Source organism: Callionymus lyra, chromosome 19 (genome assembly GCF_982586985.1).
Source record: "Callionymus lyra chromosome 19, fCalLyr1.hap1.1, whole genome shotgun sequence".
NCBI lineage: Eukaryota > Metazoa > Chordata > Actinopteri > Syngnathiformes > Callionymidae > Callionymus > Callionymus lyra.
In genome coordinates this window covers 10,153,171-10,179,870 of record NC_141836.1, presented here as the reverse complement: position 1 = coordinate 10,179,870, position 26,700 = coordinate 10,153,171, and the positions used below count along the sequence as shown (strand labels likewise).

Sequence of the window (26,700 nt, the reverse complement as noted above, 5' to 3'; positions counted from 1 at the left end):
TGGAAAAAAAACCCATTGTTATGACGTTTCTGATTTATATGAAATGTTCTGTAGTTTCTGGTGTTTTCTCCCTTTAAGAGACGTCTGGGTGGAGTTTCTGCCTCATTTATAAGATGAGCTGAAACGTCACGATGACAATATGTGTTCACGGCTCGGTGTGTTGTTGTCGTCCCGGGGATGAAGCACATGGATCGACTCTGAACTAAAAAACAAAACTTTGTTTCTACTTTTTTTGGGACTTTTTTTTACAATTAATGAAGTGGAGTATCTGCGCATGCTCACGGTAAGACTCGTTTTTGTTCTCGTAAAACTCAACGATCTTAGAGGTTAAAGTAACATCTTTTAAAGCGTAAATAAATACAACACAAACTGTGACTAGAAGGGGTTTTAAGTTTTCTAGTGAGGGGTCATCTTGGGGGTCGGGTGGGAGAACCGTAGGGACCGGCACTTTCGCCGCCGAGATCCGCTCGAGAGTCGCCTGATCCCGGCCAGAGCTGTGGGCAGAGAGGCGGCGCTAGCGGGGCTGGAAAATCTCGGTCATTTCAAAATGTAAACTTGTTAACTTGAACTATTTCCGCTTATTCTGCTTGAAAAAACAACGTTCAGACTCATTATATATATAACAAAAATGCTCTATTGACCTGATCATATATACACACTATTATTATTTGTATTATAAAATATTTATTACTTTTTGGGGACTTAAGTTTTATTAAATTAAATAAAGATCGTTAAAAGAGTTTATACGTTTATTTAAAAAGCAACCAACTTGTCAATATAGTAAACTCAATAAATATTTACATTAATTCAAAAAGGGAAAAAACGAATTTGACTAAATAGTTGAAACTTTTTTTTCTCGAAATTGAAATAAAAATTGTAATAGTTTTAAGTGAGTCACGAAACTACGTAATACATTTATAGACTATGAGATACAGTTAGGAATTTCTTAACCGTTTAAAGCTCATTATATAAAGTTAAAAAGTTAGACGACTTGTAAACAAAGTAAAAAAAACAATATGTATCACTAAGTGTATTATTTTTGTTATTAAAATGTTTTTTGCTCTTATTATTTACTACACAGATACAATATAAGTTGCTTTTATAAATATATATTTGAATTAAAAGCAACATTTCTTTAAAAAAAAACTTGCTAAAAGCCATTATTAAGGTAACGTAAGGTAAAACTTTATTGATCCCTCAATAAAGTTTTACCTTACCTTACCTTACCTTAATAATGGCTTTTAGCAAGTTTTTTTTTAAAGAAATGTTCCTTTAGGTATTTCTGAATGGATCAAATGGAAGTTTTATTTATGGAAGGAGTAACTTTGACTCTTGGGTTCCATGATCAAATAAAACAGATTTCACCTACTCACTTGGTCATAAATGGTCAAAAAGGTTGATTTGAAACTACTTAAAAAGATGCAGATAAAGTATCCAAAAAGTTTAATACATTTATTTCTCGTTTCACTTCCTGACAGTATTTTTTATTGATAATACAATGAAGCCGTTACATTCGACATGACGTGTTCTGATGGATTCAGTTTGAACTGTTGAGTGAAAACAGTAGATTATTGAGCTTGGATTTGTAGAAAGCGGTTAAAAATAGCTCAAAAGGGTCGAACCTGTGATGTATTGTTCCCGCCACAGATGAGGATCTTTCGTGAATGATTGAATGAGTCAGATTTGAAACAAACTTTCTGGGTGACGTCCAAACCCCCATGAGTCACAAACTATTATCTCTTCTTTCTCAACGCTTTCATCCCAAACCTTTTACTTAAGATTTGGTAATCGGTGAATAGTTCAAAGAGGACGATTCGGCAAGTTTGTCATGATGTCATTATTAGTTCATATCCTTACAAAGAAAGACTTGTGGTGTCGGAACAAATGTTGTCATCAAAGCCTCTCACAGCAAATCAACAAACTGTTTTTTCTGGCTCCGTCCACGTCTGGCACTCGAGACCCTCTTTACTTCCCATACTTCAGCAGAGTCTGCAGGTCTCCCCGGGAGTTTGTCTCGGGCCCTCATGGGAGAGTTGGTTCCGTCCCTCCAGGGCCGTGTCGTGGTGCACCAAAGACACACAAAAGGCCCATTCAAAAGTCTCAAAAGTGGCTCCATTCATGCGCAGGCCTGAATAATCGCCGCCGGGATTCATAATTGTTTCGCCGTCTTCCATCTCCGGGTCTCACTGACGGATGTGATGTCACAACAGTTGTTTCAAGGACGGTGCTCGAGTTGAAGTGCAGGGTTTTATTTTTAAAGTGCTTCTTAAGGAGCATCTTGTGATTAAAAAGATGCTAATATTGGCCGAACACAAACCACAAGTTGAGGTTAACTCAGAAGTTCAATTCAGCGTCATCAGAAATATCGAAAATGCTCTTTTAATCTGATTATTCACTTATTTAAACAAAATATTTTGGGATTGATTTTTATTTTACTAAAAAAGTTTTTCACATTTATTTAAAAAACAACTTATTTGTCAATATACTAAACTCAATAATTAGATAATTTAATACAAAAAGGAACAGTGGCAACAATACGCTATATATCAATACTTTGGAATATAATTGTAGTATTGTCAAGTACTTGACTCTGGTTGTCGCAGTATTTACAGACCACATGACTCTTGATGAAGTCGTAACTACTTTCATTTGTTTTGAAACCAATATATGTCCAAACATCAGCTTTAAAAGATGCCGGAGTCGACTGTATCCTCTCGTCCTCAGTCATCACCAAAATATTTCCAAACATCAGCTTTAAAAGCTACTGGAGTCGACTGTATCCTCTCGTCCTCAGTCATCACCAAAATATGTCCAAACATCAACTTTAAAAGCTACTGGAGTCGACTGTATCCTCTCGTCCTCAGTCATCATTAGGATTGAAGGATTTCATAGATCCTTTAGCTCAAGTTTCTTCTGTGTCCTGAAAAAAGGTTTAAAAAAAGTCCCTCCTGGACCTGAATAAAACGAGTGGACGCTCAAATGAAGATTTCTGTTTGCCGAACCTCGACCTTTGACCCTCTTGCCATAAGACCGATCAAGGCGCTTTTGTCCCACTTTACACAGGACGACCTTCACTCGACCTTGGATAAATCTTGTCATTCATCCGGTGGCGGATGTGAGGCTTATCTGTTATCGTCCGTGCGCAGGAAACAACTGATATGTTTATAGTCTTGAATCTTATATTTAAGTTTGTATGTCGCTCCGAGAACTCATGTTTCCTCCCAAAAACCAAAGTTACTGGATTAGTCTATTTTCTATCTGTCTTGTTGATCTACTCAGGCTTTTCTTTTCACCAAACATAATTTTTTGGGGTATTAAAAGCCACTTGAGTCAACTGTATCCTCTCGTCCTCAGTCATCACCAAAATATGTCCAAACATCAACTGTAAAAGCTACTGGAGTCGACTGTATCCTCTTGTCCTCAGTCATCACCAAAATATGTCCAAACATCAACTGTAAAAGATACTGGAGTCGACTGTATCCTCTTGTCCTCAGTCATCACCAAAATATGTCCAAACATCAACTGTAAAAGCTACTGGAGTCGACTGTATCCTCTTGTCCTCAGTCATCACCAAATTATTTAGAAACATCAACTTTAAAATCTACTGGAGTGGCTTGTATCCTCTCGTCCTCAGTCATCACTAAAATATGTCCAAACATCTGCTTTAAAAGCTACTGGAGTCGGCTGTATCCTCTCGTCCCCAGTCATCACCAAAATAGATCCAAACATCATCTTTAAAAGCTACTGGAGTTGACTGTATCCTCTCGTCCTCAGTTATCACCAAAATAGATCCAAACATCATCTTTAAAAGCTACTGGAATCGACTGTATCCTCTCATCCTCAGTCATAGTCATCAGTTGTTTTTTGTCAAATGTTATATATTTGGCTTTAATAGTGGATTTGACACATTTTTCTTTTATCCAAAAGTTATTTTTCCTTTTCTCTTCACCAAAAATCCCATGTAAATATTGAATGTTAATCTTTATTAAATGGGTTTTGAGAAAATGTTCATTTTCTCTCTCAGATCCATGTTTTTTCCTGTTTAAATTAGTTTTAATAAGTGTATCAAAGGATAAGAGATGAAAATTCCTGAGATGCTTTGTTCTTTTTTTTAGTTTTAAAAAGATGATCCAAAACAAAACGAGTAAATCTTAATGTTATTTAAATTGTATAAATCCATAGAATAACACTTGCTACACTGTTTTTACCATTTTAATCACTTTAATTTGTATTTTCGATCAACTCTATACGACTTAAATCTCAAAACGGTCCCAGACAAATGCATAATAATTCAAATATTACTTATTTTTATTTATAAAATCATAACAAAAATGGATCATTAGAATTTGATCTTTAGATTTATCCAGCACGTTATTGATTGTAATGTTGAAGTGACTTTAGTCGCGATCCATCCCTTCATAAACGTCTCACGTCCTGGGGTGGATTGATGGGTGGATTGATGCTCACAGGCTCCTCTGTCAGACGAACAGCGGCGTTTGTGTTGGCGGTGCTTTGGTGCCGTCGCGCTCAGCATCACAGGAATGCAGAACAATTAGCGGCTGTTGCAGCAGCAGATCCTGCCAAGTCTCTCATGGTCACACGGAGGAAGACGAGGAGGAGACGGTCGTGCCGTCCTCCCACGTTTGACCCGGAGACGCTGCCTCGTCCCACTCGTCCGACAAATAAGCTCAAGCTGCGTCAACACATGACACATGTTGAGGCGACGTGTTGTTCACCTGCAGCCCAACAATCACTAACTGACCCGTACACTTACTTATTATGAGATTAAAGTTGTATATATTACATTTATTGTGAGATTAAAGTCGGATAGATTACATTTGTTATGAGATTAAAGTCGGATATATTACATTTATTGTGAGATTAAAGTCGGATATCTTACATTTATTATGAGATTAAAGTCGGAAAGATTACATTTATTATGAGATTAAAGTCGGATAGATTACATTTATTATGAGATTAAAGTCGGATAGATTACATTTATTATGAGATTAAAGTCGGATATATTACATTTATTATGAGATTAAAGTCGGATATATTACATTTATTATGAGATTAAAGTCGGATATATTACATTTATTATGAGATTAAAGTTATATATGTTACATTTATTATGAGATTAAAGTTGTATATGACATTGATTATGAGATTATAGTCAGATATATTGCATTTATTATGAGATTAAGGTCGTATTTATAACACTTTTTAGAAGATTAAAGTTGTAAAATATAATAAAATCTTGTGATGAATGAAATGTATACAAATTAATCCCAGAAAAAATCATAATAAATGTAATATATTTGACCTAATTAAGAGATTAAAGTCTTATATATGACATTTATTATGAGATTAAAATCATATATATTACATTTGTAATGAGATTAAAGTCGGATAGATTACATTTATTATGAGATTAAAGTCGGATAGATTACATTTATTGTGAGATTAAAGTCGGATATATTACATTTATTATGAGATTAAAGTCGGATATATTACATTTATTATGAGATTAAAGTTGTATATATTTGATTTATTATGAGATTAAAGTTGTAAAATATAATAAAATCTTGTGATGAATGAAATGTATACAAATTAATCCCAGAAAAAATCATAATAAATGTAATATATTTGACCTAATTAAGAGATTAAAGTCGGATATATTACATTTATTATGAGATTAATGTCGGATATATTCCATTTGTTATGAGATTAAAGTCGTAAATATATATAATTCATTATGAGATTAAAGTCGGATATATTACATTTATTATGCGATTAAAATCGGATATATTACATTTATAATGAGATTAAGGTTGTAAAATATAATTGAATCTCCTGATAAATGTAATATATACAATGTTAATCTCAGAAAAATCATAATAAATTAAATATATACGATTAGGAGATTAAGGTTGTGTATATATACGAAACTTATTATGAGATTAAAGTCGTATATTTCAGTTTCAGTTTATTTAAAAGGACAATGTGCAGAAGATTATTTAACAGATTCATTATTTAATAAGATAATTTAACACGTATTACAAGATAAATCATTAAAATTGAGATTCATTATTTTAATGTCAATCTTTACTTTAGCATCATTATAAAGGCGCTATATAAATAGAGATTATTATTATTATTATTATTATTATTATTATCTCCTGATCGTATGCACTTAAACCTTCTTTGTTTTTGTCCAGATGTTTGTGTGTTTTTCCGTCAACAAAAGAAAATATCATACGTGAAAAGTAACATATTGTTCACATACTGTGAACTCAGCGAATCATTACAAGCACATGAACAGTTTGACCTGTTGTTGGTTCTGCTCCGGCCGTGACCGTCCACCGGGGGCCACAATATCTTAGTCAAGGGCCAAACAAAATGTGTTTTTACTGAGTATTGTTCTTTCATTCTTTTAGTCTAAATTAATCTCGATGATTTTTGTGTTTCTTCAACAGCTCGTCCCTTCAGATGAAGAATGTATTTCCATGTTAAAAGAAGAATAAACTGAAGTGATGCTCATGAGAACCATCAGCCTCCCTTCGCCACAACATGGCCAAAAGTCACAGTAACTTTTGGGGACAACACGACCTCAGCAGGTACAACACACGCCACAGATAATGGTACAAATATTGATGATACATCGTTTTCTCTTGTTTTCGTGGTGATGTCACTTATATAAGGGGTTTAGCGAATGGAAACTCGACCTATTATGCGTTGGTTGTTTTTCAAATAATGACTTACTCTCGTGGAGGAGATGATTGACGAACGTCTTCTCATTTTTTTTTTTTGTTCTGCTCGCTCCACAGAGCGTGTTTGAGTCTGAACGCCGACCTGGAGCACAAGCTGACGGAGCAGCGGCGGCGCATGGACGACAACTGTGAGTGAGATCCAGATCTACTTCCTTTATACTGTCAATTAAACCTGTTTTCAGCCTTTAAGTTTATTTATAAACTGGTATTAAAATAAGCTAAAATGATTTATTATGTTGTTTTAATTATTGTAAACGCCAGCGTTATTGTTAGAATTATTATTTGAGGATGTATTTTTTGGATAAAGAACATTATCAGAAACACAGGAATACTGTATGTAGTGGTGTCATGACAGAATATACAGAATATAAAAATGAAATAATATGAATTCAATAAAAAGAGATTAATAAAATGAAATATATTAAAATAAAATAAGATAAAATACTATAATATGGCATGTAAATAAGTAATTAAAACAAATAAAAATACATTCAAATAAGATAAGAGTCATTAAATGGCATAGAAATGAATCATTAATAAAAATAAAATACATTAAAATAAAACAAGATACATTAAATGGCATAGAAATAAATAATTTATAAAAAATAAAACACAATAAAATAAAATAAAATACATTAATTGCATATAAATAAATACTAAAATCAAATACATTAAAATAAGATAAGAGACATTAAATGGCATATAAATAAATAATTTAAAAGAACTAAACAAAATACATTAAAATAAGATAAGAGACATTAAATGGCATAAAAATAAATAATTAAAAATAATATTAATAATAATAATACATTAAAATAAGATAAGAGACATTAAATGGAATATAAATAAATCATTTACAAAAATAAATAATAATTATTCAAGATGTGGTTGTAGCATTATAATGTAATTTATCTTATATATGGAAATAAAACCTGAATCTCTCTGTTATTTCTTAAAACCCATTACATTTTGGCGTAAAACCAAACACGCAAATAAATCAGGTAATAAAATAAACAAACCCTTTAAATTAGAATAAACAATTCTTACATATTTATATGTAAATATACGTTTATTTCCGTTAATAAACTTTACTCGAGAGCATTTATGCCTCTGATGCGCTTGAGAAAAGTAAAGAAAGTGCTGACCAGCACGGGCAGATTGCTGGTGTCATCAGTCTAGCTGGGTGAAGGTGCAGAGGAAGCTATCGCTCCGGGTCACCAGCTGCTCCTGGAGTCTGGGGCGACCGGATGTTTGGGTCGGGAAGGTTATGGGAAGCTTCACACACACGCAGATAAAAACGATTGCTATGCTAATCTGCCTGTTGTGGCTGATGTTTGACGAAGTCGCCGGAAACTTTGTGTGTTTAATCGTTGAGCGGCGGGTCAGCAGAACCTGTTCCCGCCCCGGTCTGTTTCCACCCGGTGTTTGCAACATTCCCGGCTCCGAGGCACGTTGTTTTCTTTCCTCTGGGAGAGGAAACGCTGATAACGTTACTGAGTTTGACAAAACAGTGGTTTTTGTGGTGCGTCCACGAACATTTCTTCAGCCTTCTTGTTATAGATATTAGGTTCTTTCTTTATTTAAAGCTCAATTACAAATTTACAATAAATGTTTTTTTCTCAAACGAGATAAAGTCATGTTTACTAAGTTAATATCAATGTTAAAGTTGTATATTTTACATTTATTACAAGGTTGAAATTGTGTATAGAACATTTATTACAAGGTTAAAGTCATATAAATTACATTTATTTAGTTTAAAATTGTATATATTACATTTATTACAAGGTTAAAGTCGTATATATATTACATTTATTTCGTTTAAAATTGTATATATTACATTTATTACAAGGTTAAAGTCGTATATATTACATTTATTTAGTTTAAAATTGTATATATTACATTGATTAAAAGGTTAAAGTCGTATGTATTACATTTCTTTAGTTTAAAATTGTATATATTACATTTATTACAAGGTTAAAGTCGTATATATTTCATTTGTTTGGGTTAAAGTCTTATATATTTCATTTAGGTAAAATTATATATATTACATTTATTATAAGGTTAAAGTCGTATATACATTTATTTTGTTTAAAACTGTATATATTACATTGATTAAAAGGTTAAAGTCGTATATATTACATTTATTTCGTTTAAAATTGTATATATTACATTGATTACAAGGTTAAAGTCGTATATATTTAATTTGTTTGGGTTAAAGTCTTATATATTTCATTTATTTAGGTTAAAATTGTATATATAACATTTATTATAAGGTTAAAGTCGTATATATTACATTTATTTAGTTTAAAATTGTATATATTACATTTATTACAAGGTTAAAGTCGTATATATTACATTTATTTAGTTTAAATTTGTATATATTACATTTATTACAATATTAAAATTAAAAGTAAAATATACTTTAATTTTGTTAAAAATGTAATATACCTGTATATGACTTTAGCCTTGTAATATAAACAAAGGTAATCCATTTAAAAAAGAAAAAATAATAATATATACGACTCTAATCTTGTAATAAACATTTTTTAATTTTTTTTAAATTAAAATAGTATATTCTAAATGTATTCAATGAAAACATTATTATATATTAAACTAATTATGAGATCAAATTTGAACCTATGACACTCATCACAAGAGTAAAGTTGTATATAATAATAATAATAATAATAATGTATATTATCATCTATTAACAGAATATTTCTCTCCTCCAGCAAACCTCTCCCAGACTCCCTTCTTCTCCGACTCCTTCCATCAAACCACGTGGACCCATGAGGGAGACCAGGTGGTCCCTGCTGCGAAGAGGCGATCCGTGTTCGGGGACCGCCCGAGGGAAACCAAACCGCTGCCCCCCCTGCCTGACCCCGAGGAGCTCATGTCGGACGAGGCGGCCGACAGCGAGGTGGAGTTCTTCACCAGCGACCGCCAGCGCCTCCTGCCCAGGAGCTGCCCCAAGTCCACCTGCCGGAGCAGCTGTGGGCAAGACAACCGGGCCTACCAGGAGAACCTGAACTCCGCCTTCTCCTGGCCGGGACCGGAGAGCGGGTTCAAAGACAATATCTGGACAAAGAGGGACCAGTCGTCACCGGGCCCCGGCGACAAACCCGAGGTCCCGCCCCGGATCCCGCTCCGACCCAAACCTCTCCCCAAGACCGTCCACGCCGAAGACAGACCTCCTAAAATCCCTCCGCGAGTCCCCCTCGTGCCGCCCTGTCCCCCTCGCACCCCGAGCCCCAAGACTCTCCCCATCTACATCAACGGCGTGATGCCGGCGACCCAGAGTTTCGCTGCTAATCCCAAATACGTGAGCAAGGCGTTGCAGAGGGCGCAGAGCCCGAGGGCGCCCCCTGCAGCGCAGGCGTCTCCCTGCATCGTCCCCATCGTGAAGGACGGACGGCAGGCCAGCAACACGCATTACATCCTCCTGCCGCCGCGGCGACCCACCGACCGACGGGACCGGCTCATGAGCGAACCCGTCCGAGTCAACGACAAAATCTGGCCGAAGAGATAAAGAGCCGACGCCGAAAAAACTCTTTGACGACTGACGGACTAATCCTCGCCAACTTTTGTGCCATTATTTATGTGTCGACCTGCACTGTGAGACCCGAGAGTATTTTGAAACATTCCTGCGCCAGAACATTCCAGTTTGTGTCTCTGGTGCAGCGGAAATATTTTACCTCCTTCACTTCAACCTACTGAGACCATTTTCAGAACAAAAAACACAAATAAACACAAATAAAATAACTTAAGCAACATTATTTTCAAGGGCAGCTTCAGTCGTGTGGACCTCTTGGCTCCTGCTGCTGCCCCCGCGACTCAGAGAAAAAATTGAGGGATAAATAATCAGAAAGTTGAAAAGATAGTAGTTCACGCTAAGACGATAAATAATTAAGAATATTTACTTTAGAAAACACACATTGTGGCGTCAGAATTTATGAGAATAATGAATAGATTTTAATTGGGAAGCGACTAAAGAGTGATTTATTGTTGATACTTTCCTTTGATGTGTTGCAAAATGAAAAGATGAGAAACACTGGATCTTAATTGACTTGTCGCCACATGTTCCCCCCCGAAGTCATGATGTATGTTACGCCAGTTTGATTTGAATGATTGACTGACAGCTGTTTTGATCATATTGATTATGAGAATAATGCAGAGAGCCTTCAATTTTTTTTATTTGTGCTTAAAAAAGAAGGGACCAGACTCTTGTCTTGACCGAATGAACTTTGAACTTTGTCTTTGGAATGTTACATTACGTCCCGCGATGGAAAAAAAAAAAAAAAAAGGATCGCGGCTCAAAGGTCAACATTCCCGCCTCGCAACTTTTAATTTTGTGGATGAAAAATGTGGAAGAGTCGGTGAGAACGAGTTTACTGTTGAGGTTCTGTGTTTACATCCATTGTTACGTTGAGGTTCTTCATGAAGGTTCTGAATAATTTCAAAGATCTGTGTTATTTGTAATCTATTTATATGAATAAAAATAACTTATTAATACAAGAGGTCCTAGTTCTATACTTCTTGAGGTAATTTGTATAAAGTATATCAGTGTCATCATAATATTTTATTTAATTTCTCAAATGTTGCAACTTTTTGTTTAAATGTTTGTATTTTTTATTTAATTAAACATTTGAATTTAATTATTTTTATATTGAATGGTTAGAATAGATTGTTCTTTAATCATTCAATTTATTGTTTTTATATCAATAGGTTGAACTTGTTTCTTGGAATAATTTAATACTTTATTTGTATTATTATTTACCTTTTTTTTATTTTGATGTTTCAATTCCAATTATTCAAAAATACATTACATTATTTTTAAATTTAATATAAACATTTTGGTACGATGGCGCCACCAGTGATTCTAGGCGATTTGAAGTCGAGCGACGCCAGTGGACTAAAGTGGTAGTGTTTTAGCCCAACGGGAGACCACATTTCCCATGAGCACTCGCGTAACGTCTGCTTTAAAAGGCTAAAAATTAAATTTAAAAAAATGGAATTTAGAAAAATAAATTTAATCAGAATATCAAACTCTGTGTGTAAAATAATTAGTTTTGAAAGTATATATTTGTTTTATTATTTATGTTATTTTTAAAACGACCTTTACATATAGAAAGTATTGCATTTATTTATTCATTTAAAACAAGTTCAACCGTGTTATATATAAATTAATTTAATTTTGTATTTAAATAAAAAACAATTACATTTTTTTAATAAATAAAAAAATCAACCATCTTGTTATACTGTACATACTTATGTTAAATGGCAAACCAGAGAATGCAGAGACATTTATTAGATGGATTTTAATAGAGTTTTAGTCGCTCACATCTACAAGAAAACAGCTTCTGCCAGGTCGACAGAAATAACAGTTAATTATTATCATTATCAAACGTCAGTCGACTAAAAACCCAAATCTTCATCCGGCTTTCAAAACTCTTTAATTCAAGTCATTCCAGTGATCACCAAACAATCATGTTAATCATTTATTCAAATATAACGGACACAAGACATAATTCCTTGTGCTTGAAAAATAAGTTACAAACAAAAAAACAGATAAAAATCTCTCTTAAAGTTTCCTCCCTATAGTTAAACCTCCTCTCACAGAGAAGTGACCTCACGCTCTGCCCCGAGCCGAGGTCTTCAGTGCAGCCTTGTGTCGGCGATCACGTCCTCCACGGTGGATTTTTTCGTTTTGTTTTTTTACCGCCAGGCCCGGTTGAGCAGTTTAACCTCTGCCAGACGTTTGCTGATCATGGTGGCGAAGAAGAGGGCGAGGAGGACGCTGCTGATGAGCATGTAGTCGTAGTCGTCCTTCAGGACGTCGAACTGTTTGGAAGGATAGACCCGGGTCTGGTAGATGTCCAGCCCGTACGCCACCACCTGTGAGATAAACGTTAGTTTGACTCCATTTTCAACTGCTTTAGACTCTCGTTTGTGACTCACCAGGCAGGTGGACTCCAGTCCAGAGGGGGCAGTGTGGATCCCGCGGACCCGTGAAACCGTCTGATTGTAGTTGATGAACCACTCGGTGCGGATAATCAGCTCAGGTGCGTACGGGATCAGGTTCTCCTCCCTGCAGTTGCATCGACATTGTGGACTAAAGAAACAAGATGGAAGTGTGTCGTGTGGAAATACCTGCTCTGCTCCGAGACGATCTCGGGTCTCCGGGGGTCCAGGAACATCTTGGGCAGAGACAAGATTCCACCAGACGGTAGGCCGACTGTTCCAAAGTACAAAGAAGGATTAGAAGAGAACAAACATGTCGACAGTAGGAGTTTGTATTGGCAAGAACTTGGCCATATGATACGTATCATGATAAAATATATTGCAATACTGTAGGAACGAGGATATATTTACAGAATTTACAGAACAAATGACTCTTGACGAAGTTAATCTGCTGGAGTCACTGTATCCTCTCGTCCTCAGTCATCGGCGGGATCTCGTTTATCTCGAAGAGTTTCTTTTTTCTTTAGCTTTAACAACTTGAATATTTCCATGTTAATTGTAAATTAAAGTTAGAATTAATTTTTGAATACATTTAAAATAATATTTTATTACCCAATGTCTGCAAGCAAAAAAAATAAAGTGAAAAAAATAGACTGTGATGTTGAGTATCAATTTAGTATAAGGGGAAACAAGAAATGTGTTTGTGGTATCCCTTGTGTTGTCTCTGGGTCAAGATGACTCAAAGGCTTTTAATGCACACGCAGTGGTAGAGGTTTTCGGGCCCTTGCGGCACCTTGCCCTAGAGACAACAAAAGGGATACCACAAAAAAAAATTTGTTTCGGGCCTTCGGGTTACCTTGACCCAGAGACAACACAAAGGATACCACAAACACATTTGTTTTCGGGCCATCGGGTCACCTTGACCCAGAGACGACACAAGGGTTAAAAGTGTTAAACGTACTCAGCAGGTGGCGACTGGTGATGCCTTTCTCCGTCAGGGTGGCCTCCAAGGAAGAAATGGAGGAGGGGAAGATGTAGGATTGTTGCAGTACTTGTGGGGCGTGCGGTCGGTCCAGTGAGCTGAACACGGTGCTGTTGTAGAGCTCCATGCCTTCGTACAGTTCGATCACCGAGAACTCGTTCCGGCGTGACTTGGTGCTCCAGTATTCGTACTGTTAACGTGACATTGACAACTTTTTAAAAGACTGTGGTTTTTTTTTAGAAGTTGCAAGTTTTGTGTCGTCATCTTACCACAACCCAGTTCTCCGAGTGGACCACATGAACCGGGCCTTTGGCCTTCCTCTGGACGGCCTCGTGGATGATGCGGCCGGTGACGCCGTCGATCAGCATGATCCCAATGAAGCTTCGCTCTTGATGCAAGTCTGTGCTTTCGGTCACGACTGCCAGCAGGTTAGGATTCAGGTACTATGAAAATAAAACATTAAATAAATCGAATTTAATCCAAAATGTAATGGATTCAAACTCTAGGCACGTGAGTCACATCTAATCCAAGACTTCCATAATGCATTGCCACAGTTTGAGTCCAAATATGTGTCAAATTCAAGGCTATTCAAGTCATTTTAAGTCACCCACCGGATGATTTGCTCAAAATAAAAGCAGATTAATGTTCATAATGACCTATAAAGATGCCAGTGTTTAAGATAAGATAAGTAACTATCAATTTAAACGATTGTAAAGAAACTTCCATTAATAATAATAATATACAAAAATGAAGACTTATTTAAAAAAAACAAAAAGATTTTTATTGTGTGATTGAGTTTTCCAGAACTCTGTGATTAATTAATCTAAATTAATCGCATTTAATGACAATGATTTTACAAAAGAAGTGGTAAATAGATTTGCACACTTAAAGTGTTTAATGTTTTCTCAAATTATGTGATTATCTTAAAAAAACCCTCAAAAAACATGTTTCTTTTCCTGTAATTAATTATTCAGGATTAATTAATTTAATATACCACGACTTGAATGGTTCAAATGGTCCACTGTGGACACTTCAAGTCCATTTTTAAGGATCCTAAAACAATAAAATAAAACATTTTTTAAGTGACCCTCTGATCTTTAGAATTGAATATATTTGACCGACGGATCTGGAAGTAATTTCCCTGCATCGCCCCGGGCAACCAGGTGTCGACCAGATGATCGGCTCTCAGGAAAAACCCAGGGATAAACAGTCAGAGCTTGAGTCAGCAGTCTGAGCCGCTGCCGGAGCTTTCCTTGTAAGAACGGTGACGTTAAAATGTGATCGTTATTTATTTTTTGGTGGTTTGGAAAGAACGTGTGCGAGGAGGACTCTAAGTTGTCGGTGTTTTTCATGAGCAGGAGTCAGTGTGTGATTCACCGGGGGAAAAAGTGACAAAGTGTTTCTGAGGAAAACACGATCCCAAGTCAATAGGAAACATTAAAAATCATGGGATCAGACGAAGGGGTTTATAACCAGGGGCCTCGTGAAGCAAGAGGTCGTACGCACAAAAAACACATGGACACACTTTTCCACGTCAAAGTTCATGCGTATCAATAATGAAAAGGCCGTTAAAAGGTCGGACTTCCCGACATGTTATTAGGTTGCGTACGTCCTTCTTTACTGCTGTATTTATTAAGATGACATTGATATTTTATTGCAAATATTTTACCATTTCACGCTATTCAGAAAATAAAGTAAAGGAATTATAAGCTTGTTTTGATAATATATCGAACAAAATGATCAGCGTCTGATCCATGTGACAATTGTTTAAATTGTTAAATGAACAATATAAACGGTTTATCAAGTTTAAATTCATGTTTTCATTTGTTTTTTCTGATCAACGAGAGAAAACTCTGACCGTTTCATTTAAATATGACTTAAATATGTAAATAATGGCGTGGAAAAGGGAAGAACAAGTCTGCGATTAATTCTACGTTGATTGGCATGTAAGAAGGGAAAGTGTTTGTATTTCTGTTCACACTCATATTAATACATCTGAATATTTTTGTACGTGCACCATTTTCTGGATTTGAGTGTACGACCTGTTTTAGTAAAGAATCCACAAACTTCTTTGTACATTAGATGATAGTTTGAAAGTGACTCTACCTTGTAGAGGACACTACGGTCTCCCATCACTCTTCCCTGCGAGTGCACGTGTTCGTTTGCTCGTTTCCCTTTCACCGTGACGACCTTCTGCACCTCTGCTGGCATCACCACCTCCCAGATAAGCTCCGTCGACAAGTCCTGAGAGCAAACGCATTAAAGAAAAAAACTGTAGAGTAGCATCGAGACAAAAGACGTTTCTCAGGTTAAAGTCCTCACTGTTCGTAGCCGGTAGCCCGAGAGTCGCCCCAGGTTCGAGTCGACCAGATAAAAGTATATCGTAGAAGCCATTTCTTGAAGTTGCTGCAGGACATTCTTGGTGGAAGGGAAGGCCGTCACCTGTAGAAAAAAACATGTTTTGATAACGATCTCATACTTGCATTTAAGCTGCTTGACGATTGTGACTGACCTTGTACTGGTCGTCGACCAGCAGCAACACCTTAGCGTAGTCCTGGTCCATGAGCGGCAGCATCAGAGACTGCAGGATGGGCTGAGGCAGAGCAGGAGGCGTGACGTGACTCTTCTTGCCGAAGATGGGGTTGAACACGTGGAGTGTGGCCAGACCAGTGTCCTGAAAGAGGCAGTTTACAGTATTTTTCTTTTTCCTGGTACAAAAGGGTTTCTGTCATTTTCATACATTTTCAGGGATTTTTCAGGTCATTGTGAGGTTGTTAAGGGTCTTAAACTATCGGCATCCCATGACATGATATTCTGCGGCCCTCCATTTATGAGGCAGAGTATGAGACTCCATTTTCGTTTAACATTATACGATTAAAAATGAAATATCATCAAAAGTTATTATTAATCTGGATTTGATTACATAGTTAAGATGGAACGTGTTTTGAAAAATCAAAATAGAATTACACAAGACTTGCAGTGAAACCACACAAAAATTCCTAAAACATTAAACAACCCAATATGAATTGATTTGACTAGATTAAAACTGACTAGATTGTGGTAAACAATTTCCCGAAGGAGACCTCCTGAGGGATCAATAAAGTTTTACCTTAAAACTTCCAACTCAATATACGCTGAAACTGACACTTTAACCCATTTGCCAACAACACTTTATTTGTCTCACTCCCTCTCAGTAAACTCATTGCTGCAGCTGTGTGTGATGAGTTGATTTAGCTTCCCTTGGTTGCTAAGTGGTGTTTATTGGCAATAATCTGGTGACACGATACGCATCTCATCATCATCATCATCATCATCATCAGTGGCAGCGGTACATATCGTGACACTGTAGTAACAAGGATATATTTGTAGTATTGAGTACTTGACTCTGGTGTTGCAGAATTTACAGTCATTCATTCAATCCTCGGGCTATTAGATTGAGTTTTGGGGCAGGAGTGGAGAAAAAGTATCTTGACATTCTATTCCATGTTAATCTTTGTATCCTTTGTCTTTGAGCTATGTTCTTTATCTTTAGACTTAGATTGTGTCATCTTGTTCCTTTTTATTTTTCTGAGGGATCAATAAAGTTCTATCTATGTATCCATCGATCTATCGATGACTCTTAACAAGGTCGTAACTGCTTTCATTTGATTTGAAACCAAAATATATCCAAACATCAGCTTTTAGTCGACTGTATCCTCTCATCCTCAGCTATCTCTTGCAGGATTTCCTTGTTCCTTTGGCAGCGGAGGACATAATGACTGTCGCCATCTAGCAGCCGGACTTTTAATTGCAATACAATTTACTGTTCACTATTTTGAAAAGGAAATCTAAAAACCAAAAATCTTACAGTCCTGTCAAATATCGAAACATTATCGAGGAAAGAAATGTTGCAATATATTGCCGTATCACTAACACCCCTAGTCATGAGTAGTCTTTTTTATTAACGACAGCTATTTATCTGATATATGGTATTATTAATGGTTAAAAAAAAAGTACATTTAAAAGCATTTAAGACATTAAGGTTAAGTCCCCATGGAAAATAAGGCGTTTCCATTACACTGTTGTTACACTGGGAGGCGCCACAGCCAATCTGTTCAATTCCAATTGAATATCTAACAAAGCTTTTTACCGTAGTTGTATCGAAAAGTTACCTTGTCCTTGATGAGCAGTGTGCACTGAGGGGGGTGCGGGAAGTGTGCCGTCGTGCGTTGCACCATCAGTTTGAACGCCGCGTTACTCGGGATCTTGTTCAGGTAGTGACGCCATAAAATAGTTCCCGTCTTGCTGTCGATTCCGAAAAGCTAAAACATAAAAATGTTACCATGTGTTCAAACATCGTGACAGACAGTAGCTATAGTTCTGTACCTTTCCCGAGGCCGTCACCATGACCATCATCTTCTGCAGGTTGAACTCGTCTCTCGAGAGATTCTCGATGGTCACTTCGTTCTTGACTTGGCTGCGGGGTTTGCGGGCGTCGTAGAACAACTTCCAGAGGTGGGAGATCCACGCCTGCAGCAGGATGAGCTGGGACGAGAGCCTCTTGAGCACCATCGACAACAGCCCGTCTACAGAGAAGATTTAAACGCAGGAGATCAGCTCAAAATCCAACCAAATATCTTCATTTTTGTTCTTTTATTAATAATAAATAGATTAGAGATTGCAACTTTGTATTACCTTGTATGGCTGAATCCAAACGCAAGCAATAGAATTTGGGAAAGCGTTAGACAGGGGGAGCAAACGGCAACAAGATGATTCATAACCACAACACACTCACAATTTCCACTAGCCTGAAGCAACATTATTCGACACATGATGTTTATTATTAAATTAGGAAATGCTGAGGGTCCTGTTGAAGGCGGGTTAGATTCTACTCATTAAACTGACACCAGCTGCATTTTTTTATGTGCTCGTGGTTCCATTAGAGAGAAATCAATAGGAAGCTGAGAACAAGGACTTATTTCTTGGAAAACATTTACCAGCTTTTTTGCCGAACTCTCCCTCCAGCTCCGCCTGAGTTCCCGTTAGAGGCAGATCCACCATTTCCATGGTAACCACGTCGGACAGAGCCTCCTCTCTGGACCATAATAAGCGCCCTGCAGATGATACTCCTCATTATCCCTTCAGTATCAGCTTGGATTTACATCAACTGTGAAAGTAATTTACCAGGCTGTTGGACAAAAGTAAGGGAATGATCCTCTCCCTGCACCAGAACCCTGTAGCCCACAGAATCGTCTTTCTTCAAGAACGACTGCACAAACATCTGAAAGAACAATTGAATTAGTATTTGGTCGAAAAACTTTATTCCAAATCCTGTTCTTACTTTCTCTGGTTCTCCTCCAGTAGGATCTAAAGTGAAAATCAAACTTGTGTCCAGCAGCCGGCGTCCAGTCTCGGCATTGTAGAGGTTAATGGTGGAAGCCTGCAGGGAGGAAAGAATCATCACAGCTTTAGAACTCAAGTATGGAATCATCCTCTGATTTGGAATTTAAAAAGGTGATTTAAAAAGGGAAAAGACTTCTTAAGAAGCTGCAACACTTACCGTTGAATTCTTTGGAGACATGACGGCAACAACTGTCTTCTCCCCGGACGTGGAAAACGCAGACAACATGGCCTGTTATGAATACAATGAATGTGAGCGATTGTGAATCTGAATCAGATGAACATCTACCGTATTTTCCGGCCCACTTAAAACAGCTTTTCAGATAAGGATGAATTCTGGTTATGCTTTCTAACACAGAAGAATTTAGTGTGATACACAGCGCTCAACGGGCTGTCAAAATGTTTTAGTACGACTTTAGTAAACCATACAGTCGCAACGCTTGCAGCAGTTTTTGTATAAAGTACCCAAGAAGGAGCTTTATGAGTGCTCTTGTTTTTTTTATCAAAAGTTAGACCTCGCTATTCTCGCAATGCAAAACCGTTACCATAACAACTTGAACACGCAGTGGATGATGGGTCAACACACTATTACCCGAGACAGAGCCGGGCGACGTACGCCACTCTCCTACTTTAAAACTTGGACACTGAGGAAGAATCTGAGGGATTTGTGGACGAGGAATGAACTGAAAAAATGAGTTTATTTTCTTGTGTTACAACTAAACAAGGTCGATTTTTATTTAAAGTGAATGCATTTAATAAAGTTTGACTAAAGGACTCATCTTGCTTTTTCATTTCACTTAATACGCCTTATCAAGTGCGCCGTATAGTGCAGCAAATGCAGTAAACAAGTATTTTTCAAGAAATTTGTAAATAAAATCTTAAAACGGCACATACCGGCTTAAAATCTCTCAGTATCACAATCTGGTCATTGTTGAGCTGAAGGAGAAGATGGTGATCCGGACCCAGCTGGAGTGTGAACTCTGCCAGAGGCGGCCTCCCTGGATTGGGTTGAGTGGAAGCCAGGACTGGTTTGAAGTCTGAAACGATCTCGAGTCCCAGTGACTGAGAGAATATAAAAATTAAAATTAGTTTTTTTTTTATTTTGCAGGAAAGAAAACAGGGTTCTTAAAGACTACATTGAACTTCAGTTATACCTGCAAAGGGATCTGAACCATCTGTTCTTGGGCCTGAAGATCCAGTGTATACAGAGACACAGTTGCCGAGTCAACGCATGTCAATATTCCCTGGCTGACGAAAGTACAGCTGGTCTGAATGTTGGACAGCCAAGGCGCCTCCACAGACATCTTAAAAGAAAAAAAAAAAAAATTGAATATTATAGCAGATAAAAGGTTGGGGATTATGATGTGAATTAACTTGATTACAACACCTGTTTAATGATCTCTCCGTCATCCACACTGTACACCACGATGGCTATGTGGGAATGAGGAACAACCCCCAGAACGTACACTTCTCCAGAACCACCAGAGTACAAAAACTGGTAGTCGACAGTTTCACTGTCAGGACATTGATATGATAATGATTAGGAAAAAAAATGGAATCACTTAAATATTTCTTCAAAAACAACAAGAATACACCAGTTAAAGTACCTCTCTGGTAGATTCTCTATCCACTTTTGATGACCATTGGAGAGGTAATGTAGTGAGATAAGATTTTTCTTTAACACAGCCACATTTTTGACAGAGTCCTGTTGCCCGATGAAACATGCCGCCTGGAAGCTATTGGTTGAAACACAGCAATGATTAAAAAAAAATTATGAAAGATGATAATCTATTAAGTGAATTTAATGGTTATAAATGTTGATTAGTTTTCACCTTCCAGGTTCCAGCACAACCTCCCAATTCAAGCCACCAACGTTGATGTCCCAGGAGCGCAAGAGCCGGCCGTGACCCACCACGATCACGGCATCTAAGAAAAGAACATTCTCTTTAAACATTTCTTGGTCATTTTCACTTGTTTAGTTCCTCATAAAGAAACTAAAAATAATCTTAGTTTTAGTTAAACAAGTGAAAGGGAGCCATGAGAACATAAAAGGTTACTAGTCTGACTTCCAATGCTTAATATGACAACTAGACATGGGTAACAAAATCAAAGGATAATTTGTGAATGAATATAAACTCATATTTATTGTCGGTTTTTTAATGCCTTTCAGGTGCATGACAGATCTTGGATCCATAAATGATTTGTTTATTATGTTTCTTTTATCTGGAAATGTGACTATAACCAAACATTTTTTTCTGATGACTCCAATGACATCCATTAGGCTCTTAAAAAACAGCTTTTAAACTCCTCAATCAATCTAGTAAAATGTCTGTTTTACTCGATAAAGTATAAATACTAGGTTCACCTTGTCCATGGTGGAGAAGAGTGTCGATGGTTCCCTCTTGTCCGGTCTTATCCACATGTCTCCAGACTAAAGCAGGGGACAAATATGAAAGATATTTTGATATAACAAAGGAAAGTGTAAAGCATGCATTTACCAATGGATTTACTTACAAAGCTCCCCGGTGCGGGTGTTGATGGCCGCAAAGACATTGCTCTCAGTCCCTAGTATGACCTTTTTGGATGACTGCAGGTGGGCATCAAAATGGGCAAATCGAACTTTGCCAATATATTGCTGTCTCCTGTGAAAAACACAGAAAAAAAGCATTCATAATCGGTGTTAATTTCAAATGTACACTAAAATTGAGGTCAGAATATATATATTATTATATTTAATAATAATTAAATTATAATTAATCGCTGAATATCGAAAACACAATATCAGAAATAAATATGAAAAGGTACAATGGGTTATTATTTACAATTTATTTATTTTATCTTCAGTTAAACACGTCGCAGCGGTGATACACTATAATGACAGTTGATCGTCAAGTAATTACTATTGGGAATGAATAATAGCATCAACATTTCGTCGGCGGGTAAAATATATCTTACCAGTCAAATTTCCCAACTTGATCCTCAAATACGGCGTCGATGGCAAGGAATAAAACCGTAAATTTGACAAGCAGAAGAATTAGCTTTGCCATTGCAGCACTAGCATCTGCTCTTCAAAGGGAAGGAAGAGGAGGGCGGAAGTCGTGCGGCGTTTATGTCCCCTTTCGTGAGCGGAAATGCTGCCCCCTATTGACCTGGAAGGCGAGAAATAATAATAATAATAATATTACAATCTTCTATTGAAAAATATGGCTATGCTATTATTACACAATATAATATTTAAACTATGAATTCAAGTCACTTTGAAATGTATTTAAAGTTATTTTTCTAAATTCTAGCTAGATTATATAGTGTAATAATATAAATGTTCTCGTAATATTGGGGACAATTTAGTAGTCACAGCCATTCACACAAAAAATATGAAACGAACATACACTTTTTGTAACTGTCGACACTTTGGAATTTTTTTTAATGGAATTTTTTTGAAATCAGAATTAAAAACTTTTATTGCCAGTGTTGTAAACATAGGATTGTGGAAGATAACACACGAAATATACTGTACACAAGCACATTCCTCATTGGCAATAAAAATGGCAATTAAACCATTTCGATTCTGACAATATACTAATGGATCTACTGACTCCTTTAAGAAACATCTTAAGACATTTTTATTTGTTCAGGCTTTTCCTTGATTTTCTGGAACTCCTGTTGTGTTATCAGTTTTTATCTTGACCTTTAAAATATATACTTTATTGAATATTGTTTTTTTTGTTTAAGCGCTTTGTGACCCTGGTCTAGAAAAGCGCTATACAAATAAAAATGACTTACTTACATACAGTACACATGTTTAAAACGCAAAAATATAACAATAATAAAATAAGAATGAAGAATTATTATAATAGGATATTAATATAAAAAAAGTAAAATTAAATTAACCGAATTAAAAATAAATTTAAAAAAAATAAAAAAGATCAATATAGCAACAAACACGTTGTGGATGACTTTGAATAAAGATCATAATTCAAAGTCTCTCACGATATAAAAGCCTGTGAGTCCTTAAATGCAATAGTTGATCTTCAAAGGTGTTGTTACTGAGTGTGGAGAGAGTCTAGAGCGGCCCCTGCGGTTCCACACGGTTATTTCACGAACTACCTTTTCTACAGGATTGCAAGATGGCGTCGAGCGGAGGAGAAGGGGAGCACGAATGGAAAGCGGCGGTTCGGCCGCTTTTATCAGCTTCTTACACCGCTTTTGAAACGAAGGAGCTCCCTCAGCTCGTCGGTTCTATTATCAACAGGTATCGTGTGCCTTGTCAAGAAGTTTAAAGCCCGTATTCGCCCCGAAACCGGTTCCGTCGTCTCAGGCTAACATTGCTAACTTAGCTCGGGTAGTAAAGTTACATAGAGAACGTCATCCACTGAGCATTAGCTTAGCTAACAAAAAAAAGGGAGCTAGCTTTGAGCTTAACTTCCATTGGCAGCTCCTCAAGCTAACCCTAGCTCCACTTTCAAGACTAACATGTCTTAAAATATTATCACGCGTTTAGTGGTAAATGTTTAAAGAGATGTAAGTACAGTGAGCATCATGTGTTTTTAAAACCTCACTAATATCGTAGGAAAAAAAATGCCTCATCATGAGTTAGCCAACACAAACATTAGCTGTAGAATGGCTAATGGGCCTTCTGCAAAAATACACAAAGCTTGCAACGAAAACACTCGTATTTTAGTTTGACATTCACGAAATATCCCCCAGTACATTATAGTGTGTCGTGTACAGTAACTTATTTGTCTGGTAGCACCGAGAGTAGGCGTGGACCGTCCAAGAGCTGATGATTGATGGGTTTTTTCATTTTAAATATAGATAAATATGGTTGTTGTTGCTTTTATCTAAACGTTGACAACATCTACATAGTTCCTGTTTTCAGTAGATTAATGCAGATTTGAAATGTTATCGTTGTCACGTTGGTTTCGGTTTTCCTGAAATGAAACCCATTTTAGGTTTGCTTGTTCATATTTTTTATTATGATTTCTATCCATCTATTTGTCATAGGTTATTTTGAAACATTATATTATGTTGCACATATTTGTGGTGGTTGATTTTTGTCATAGAATGTTATTATTTGCGGATTTTCTGTTTCAATCCTTATACAAAAGTTTTATTGTTTGTAACCTTTGTGAAATGTTTAATGCTTAAACACGTAATTTATTAGACTGTATTTTGTTTGTTATCTTATTTCATTATTCTACTCTCTACTGACACCACAAAAAGAATCACTATGTTGTTTATAACACTGGCAATACACCTTTCTGATTTTCATTCTGATTCTGTGAAGTCAAATAAATCAACATAATTATACAAGTTATGTTGGATCACATATTTATACATGCTAAAATTAAATGTACTGCTAGAGTTCGTGTGACCCGCGGGAAGGAAGTGGAATTTGATCCAGCCTTTGTTGCCATACCTGTACTATCCAGGAATTCATCACAACGGGAAATATTGAAAAACATATTCATGTAATTAGAATTTTGACCACATCCCAAAGTGATGATTAATGAATTAGTTTTAAATATGTTCATCGATTCCTAAGCATTCCAATCGATTCGTAGAAAAGCAAAGTGCCTGGTAGGCAACATATCCAAAGACTCTTTGGTACATCTAGGAAGAAACAAATTGGCTTTTGTGCTGTGAGCACACATTGTAGATAGATACCCAAATTGTTGATGGATACATTTGTGTTTGACAAAAAAGTGTTACAAACCTTCTATGAAACTTCCTACCAACTGGATTCGCATGAATTCTCTTCATTACTGTGGCAAAAAATACACATTGCAGATATTTATGTAATTTTCAATCTCGCCATTTATCAAATAACTGATCTGATAGCAAATTAAATTGTATAGCATATACCATAATAACATGACTATGTATTTTAGTTACTTTTAATGTCTGCTTTTTACTTTAATTGATTTAATTTTCTTCTATGATTGTGTCTGAAGATAAGGATTTCCCTTTTTATTCACAGTGAGTCTGATATACTCCACCATGACAAACAGTATGAGCCGTTCTACTCCTCATTTGTGGCACTCTCAGCCCATTACATCACTACGATATGTGGGCAAAGTATGTATTGTCTTTTCAGTTTCACATGGAGATTGCTAGTTAGAGCAAAGTTACCATCAGAATTAATTTTTTACCTTCCTTTCAGTCCCCAGAAATCAGCTGCTTTCTGTTGCTGCCGCGTGCAAAGTTTTGATTGAATTCTCTTTGTTGCGCCTGGAAAACCCAGATGAAGCATGTGCAGTTTCACAGGTAAATGAAAAACACTGAAGGAACAATTAATTGTACATTATTTGACTATTAAAAAAAAAAAAAATCTTGACCAGCGAATAATGAAATCATAATGTAATGATTGTCTTTCTGTCTTTAATACTTTGCCGTCTTTTTCTAGAAACACCTGATTCTTTTAATAAAAGGACTCTGCACGGGATGCAGCAGACTGGATCGCACCGAAATAATAACTTTCACTGCGATGATGAAATCTGCGACATTGCCCGAAACCATCAAGACTTTGTCAGATGGTAGGTACTTGGACTATTTCTCAACCCTTTTGTAAAAAGGATGAGGACTAGTGCATTTTAAAACAAGCATTATATGTACTTGCTATTGTTAAATCTAACAATCTTATATTTGCTTGCTCTCAATAGTGGAAGACCAGAAGGAAACGCCCAGTGCTGTGAACCCAGAACTCAGACATAAAGAAGTGCAGATGAATTTCCTCAATCAGCTGACTTCAGTTTTTAACCCAGACCTTACCACCATCCTGGCCTCCCCATTGACTGCACACATGCAGGTTACTGATGCCGAACACCATGATTTAAAATGCATGCACGAGGACTGCGTGACGGACGTTATACTTACTTTTTATTGTTTGTTTTTCTGCATGAAGGCTGAGAGTGATAGTGATGACCAAACAGTAGATCAAGCTGCCCAGTCCAAAATGAAGAATGCCTTCGTTTCCCAAAATGTGTCAAGCTTACAAGAACTTGGTGAGTGTTTTTTTTTTTTGATATTATGATCTAAGAAAAAAATCATACATGGTTTACAAATATAAATTACTTACTTACTCATTCATTTACTTAAGTTAAAATATACACATTCAGTATCATGTGTCTAAAGACAAGTAGTTTTTCTTATTTGAAGCACATTTGTCTATGATCAAAAATGTATGTTTAAACAAATGGTTTAACCCTCAAACGTGTGCTATTTTCTAAGGTGGGTCAGAAAAGTTGCTGCAAGTGTGCCTCAACCTGCCCTACTTCCTACGCTACATCAATCGCTTTCAAGATGCTGTATCGGCGAACTCCTTTTTCATAATGCCGGCAACAGTAGCGGATGCTACAGCTGTCAGAAATGGGTATGTATATATTCTTCAATATTCAAAGTGCTCTTCTGACTAGATAATTTTTAACTTGTATGCAACTAAAGGCTCTCTTTTTCAATCCTAAAGGTTTCATTCGCTGGTCATTGATGTAACCATGGCTTTGGACACCCTTTCTCTCCCCGTTCTTGAGCCTTTGACTCCGGGGAGACTATTGGACATGACTGTTCTGGCCCTGAGTTGTTTATATGCTGGTATGTTGTTCAAGTAAA

At 36.5% G+C, this 26,700-nt stretch overlaps 3 protein-coding genes across 8 annotated transcripts in view; 2 read left to right on the top strand and 1 right to left on the bottom strand.

Moving 5' to 3' along the window:
- The first annotated feature begins 148 nt into the window (after positions 1 to 148).
- On the top strand, positions 149 to 10,603 carry errfi1b (ERBB receptor feedback inhibitor 1b). Its single transcript, XM_087781387.1, has 4 exons — positions 149 to 283; positions 6,477 to 6,617; positions 6,828 to 6,898; positions 9,503 to 10,603. Exons 2-4 carry the CDS (start codon positions 6,571 to 6,573, stop codon positions 10,297 to 10,299), a joined length of 915 nt encoding a protein of 304 aa, XP_087637513.1. The 5' UTR covers positions 149 to 283; positions 6,477 to 6,570; the 3' UTR covers positions 10,300 to 10,603.
- Positions 10,604 to 12,073: 1,470 nt separating this feature from the next.
- On the bottom strand, positions 12,074 to 22,171 carry emc1 (ER membrane protein complex subunit 1). The gene is made up of 22 exons (XM_087781596.1): positions 22,048 to 22,171; positions 21,607 to 21,734; positions 21,458 to 21,523; positions 20,925 to 21,018; positions 20,700 to 20,828; positions 20,480 to 20,606; positions 20,247 to 20,396; positions 19,987 to 20,154; positions 19,253 to 19,324; positions 19,034 to 19,132; positions 18,877 to 18,973; positions 18,690 to 18,806; positions 18,079 to 18,278; positions 17,865 to 18,014; positions 16,226 to 16,387; positions 16,036 to 16,155; positions 15,820 to 15,957; positions 13,983 to 14,156; positions 13,693 to 13,903; positions 12,921 to 13,005; positions 12,729 to 12,858; positions 12,074 to 12,665 (listed from the first exon to the last, which is right to left on the bottom strand). The coding sequence occupies exons 1-22, from the start codon at positions 22,137 to 22,139 to the stop codon at positions 12,486 to 12,488; spliced, it is 2,889 nt and encodes a 962-aa protein (XP_087637722.1). The 5' UTR covers positions 22,140 to 22,171; the 3' UTR covers positions 12,074 to 12,485.
- A 1,007-nt stretch (positions 22,172 to 23,178) lies between these two features.
- ubr4 (ubiquitin protein ligase E3 component n-recognin 4) overlaps positions 23,179 to 26,700 on the top strand; it is a 31,585-nt gene continuing 28,063 nt past the window's right edge. For all 6 annotated transcript variants that reach the window (XM_087781592.1, XM_087781591.1, XM_087781589.1 and 3 more), the window contains exons 1-8: positions 23,179 to 23,344; positions 25,073 to 25,170; positions 25,256 to 25,359; positions 25,499 to 25,628; positions 25,755 to 25,900; positions 25,997 to 26,096; positions 26,323 to 26,464; positions 26,558 to 26,682. In XM_087781592.1, coding sequence (XP_087637718.1) covers positions 23,220 to 23,344; positions 25,073 to 25,170; positions 25,256 to 25,359; positions 25,499 to 25,628; positions 25,755 to 25,900; positions 25,997 to 26,096; positions 26,323 to 26,464; positions 26,558 to 26,682 — 970 coding nt within the window. In that variant the 5' untranslated portion in view covers positions 23,179 to 23,219. The remainder of the gene's footprint in view (positions 23,345 to 25,072; positions 25,171 to 25,255; positions 25,360 to 25,498; positions 25,629 to 25,754; positions 25,901 to 25,996; positions 26,097 to 26,322; positions 26,465 to 26,557; positions 26,683 to 26,700) is intronic.

What these genes read in the sequence shown, in the direction of transcription:
- errfi1b (XM_087781387.1), top strand. Translation starts at nt 6,571, where the DNA reads ATGGCCAAAAGTCACAGTAACTTTTGGGGACAACACGACCTCAGCAG. An exon ending in GGACAACACGACCTCAGCAG is followed by an intron (nt 6,618 to 6,827) that starts GTACAACACACG and finishes CTCGCTCCACAG; the next exon opens with AGCGTGTTTGAGTCTGAACG. An exon ending in GCGGCGCATGGACGACAACT is followed by an intron (nt 6,899 to 9,502) that starts GTGAGTGAGATC and finishes TCTCTCCTCCAG; the next exon opens with CAAACCTCTCCCAGACTCCC.
- emc1 (XM_087781596.1), bottom strand. Translation starts at nt 22,139, where the DNA reads ATGGCAAAGCTAATTCTTCTGCTTGTCAAATTTACGGTTTTATTCCTT. An exon ending in TGGTCGACGACCAGTACAAG is followed by an intron (nt 16,156 to 16,225) that starts GTCAGTCACAAT and finishes TTTTTTCTACAG; the next exon opens with GTGACGGCCTTCCCTTCCAC. An exon ending in ATCGTCTCGGAGCAGAGCAG is followed by an intron (nt 12,859 to 12,920) that starts GTATTTCCACAC and finishes ATGCAACTGCAG; the next exon opens with GGAGGAGAACCTGATCCCGT.